The sequence below is a fragment of the Frankliniella occidentalis genome, unplaced genomic scaffold (assembly GCF_000697945.3).
Source record: "Frankliniella occidentalis isolate FOCC.00 unplaced genomic scaffold, Focc_3.1 Scaffold2979, whole genome shotgun sequence".
NCBI lineage: Eukaryota > Metazoa > Arthropoda > Insecta > Thysanoptera > Thripidae > Frankliniella > Frankliniella occidentalis.
In genome coordinates, this window is record NW_026270049.1 from 636 (window position 1) to 2,990 (window position 2,355).

Consider the following 2,355-nt stretch of genomic DNA (forward strand, 5'->3'; position numbering starts at 1 on the left):
TAACTAGTGAATGGAATGTCTGTATTTCTTTACTTTCGACGGCAGTTACAGAGGTGACTGGGAAAGTTGGAGTAACCAATTGCACAGACCCCCAAAATGTGGATGAGTGCTGCCCTGCGAAGTCGTCAATTCCAGGAGGGCTTTCAGGACACCTAAGGACCTCCAGGACTATGACCATCCAGGACCCCCGCCTCTCCCTCCTCTCCCTCCCACCTCTGGGCTTGTCTTCGGCTTCGGCTAGTGGTCCTTCGGCTCGGGGCTCGGCCTCGGCTCAGGCTAGTTCGCCCACATCCCGCAGCAGCAGCGCCCCAGTCGGCTCGGATCGGCTTCGGTGGGCTTCGGCCTCGGCTCTTCGCTCTTCGGCTTTTCTTCTTTCAGTCAGTTTCAAGGCAGACTTGCCCGCTGCAGGTGGCGCCCGTGTCCTGTTTTGTCGCGCTCGTACTCGCGGCGCGAGGCGGCCTGTCCGGCGGGGGGCCGTGTTGTGTTTACGTTTGTGTCCGACGCGGAGTTTGTGTATTTTCGCTCCCCTGGGGACCGCCGCACCGCCCCAGCCGTGCAGCCGAGTGCCGTCGCGCGGCCCGAGGGTGCACAGCGCCGAGTTCTCCTCCTCTTGGATTTACTGAAGAAAGGACGAGGGCCCGCCATGGTCCCCCGGGCAGGACGGCGGCCGTCTTCGCGGGGGTGATCGGCCCCGTGCTTTGTGATCATCCGCGCTCGACTTCCCCCCCGCTCGGCCGTTCGCTCGGCGAAGGGAAGGTGTTTGGATATCTTATCCGGTTGTGTCCCTGTGGCCCGTGCTGGCTGGATTAGGCGCGGGCTGAGCCGTGCAGTGCGAGATGCGCGGTGCAGTGGAAGAGTGAGGTTATGTTGCCCCGTGTTGTGCCCGCGATGACGCGCTGGTGCGGGGCCCTGGTGGCCCTGCTGCTGGCGTTCACCGCCCCGCCGTGCAGCAGCGGCATGGCCTCGAGGATCAAGGCCCGCCCCTCGGTTGTGGGGCCTGGACAGGGCCAGCTTGGGCAGGACGGCGCGTCGCAGTCGATGCAGACTCTCGGGCAGGACAGCCTGCCCCACCACGGCCGGTGTGAGAGGATCACCATTCCGTTCTGCCTTGACATCGCCTACAACGAAACCATCATGCCCAATCTGCTGAACCATCAGCGGCAGGAGGATGCCGGTCTGGAGGTGCACCAGTTCTTCCCACTTGTCAAAGTCAAGTGCAGCCCTGACCTGCAGTTTTTCCTGTGCTCCATGTACGCGCCAGTGTGCACCATCCTGGACAAGGCCATCCCCCCTTGTCGAAGCCTGTGCAGGTCCTCCAGGCAGGGCTGCGAGCAGCTCATGATGAAGTTTGGCTTCCCATGGCCTGAAAACCTTGACTGTGAGCGCTTCCCTGAATCAGGTGGCTCAGAGCTGTGTGTTGGAGAAAATACGACAGCAAGTATGGACACTGGTGGGGGATCAACAGTTTCTGTAGGAAATGTTCATGGAAATCCAGGCTCTAGTAGAAACTATGGGTCCAACCCTCCTCAACAGCCACACAACCACAACCTTGGCTTTACGTGCCCTGTTCACTTTAGTGTTGCTGAGAGGCGCAACTATACCCTGAAAGTAGGAGACAAAGTTGAGAAGAACTGTGGGGCTCCATGTCATAGTATGTTTTTCAATGACGATCAAAGAGCATTTGCAAGAAGATGGGTTGGAGGCTGGTCAGTTGTGTGTGCAGCATCTTGTCTGTTTACCGTCTTGACCTTCATGATTGACACTGACCGCTTTAGATACCCAGAAAGACCAATAATTTTTCTGTCAGTGTGTTACCTTATGGTGGCCCTTGCCTATGTGTTTGGATACGCTGCTGGCGACACTATAGCCTGTGAAAAGGTTGAACCTCGTCAAAACCCTGACTTTGGCTCTGTACCGGTAAGTTGTTTTTGTCTCACTACTTCCTTGCTTCTGCACTTGTGACTGTCAACTGACAGAATTTTCTCTCTCTCTAGCGACCACCTTTAATTACACAAGGAACTGACAACCGGCTGTGCACCATCCTTTTCATGGTGCTCTACTTCTTCAGCATGTCGTCAAGTATCTGGTGGGTGGTGTTAACACTCACCTGGTTCTTGGCGGCAGGGCTCAAGTGGGGCCATGAAGCCATTGAAGCCAACTCGCACTACTTTCATCTTGCGGCGTGGGGAGTACCTGGAGTCATGACCATCAGCATTCTTGCTCTTGGCAAAGTTGAAGGTAAGTCACCTCATGTTCTTTTCACTTGCAAATAGGGCACCTTTTATTTTTCAGATCAGGAATGACATAGGTCTATAGATCTTCAAGTTAGTTACTTGAAAAAAAAAAAAAAAAAAA

The 2,355-nt window shown here is 55.6% G+C and overlaps 1 protein-coding gene across 1 annotated transcript; it reads left to right on the forward strand.

Moving 5' to 3' along the window:
* Positions 1-361: 361 nt before the first annotated feature.
* On the forward strand, positions 362-2,238 carry LOC113217372 (frizzled-7; the record flags this gene model as incomplete). The annotated part of the gene is given in 2 exon segments (XM_052276447.1): positions 362-1,917; positions 1,995-2,238. Coding segments are annotated over 2 exon segments (1,297 nt in total), but the record flags the coding sequence as incomplete, so codon positions are not given.
* Between the last annotated feature and the right edge of the window lie 117 nt (positions 2,239-2,355).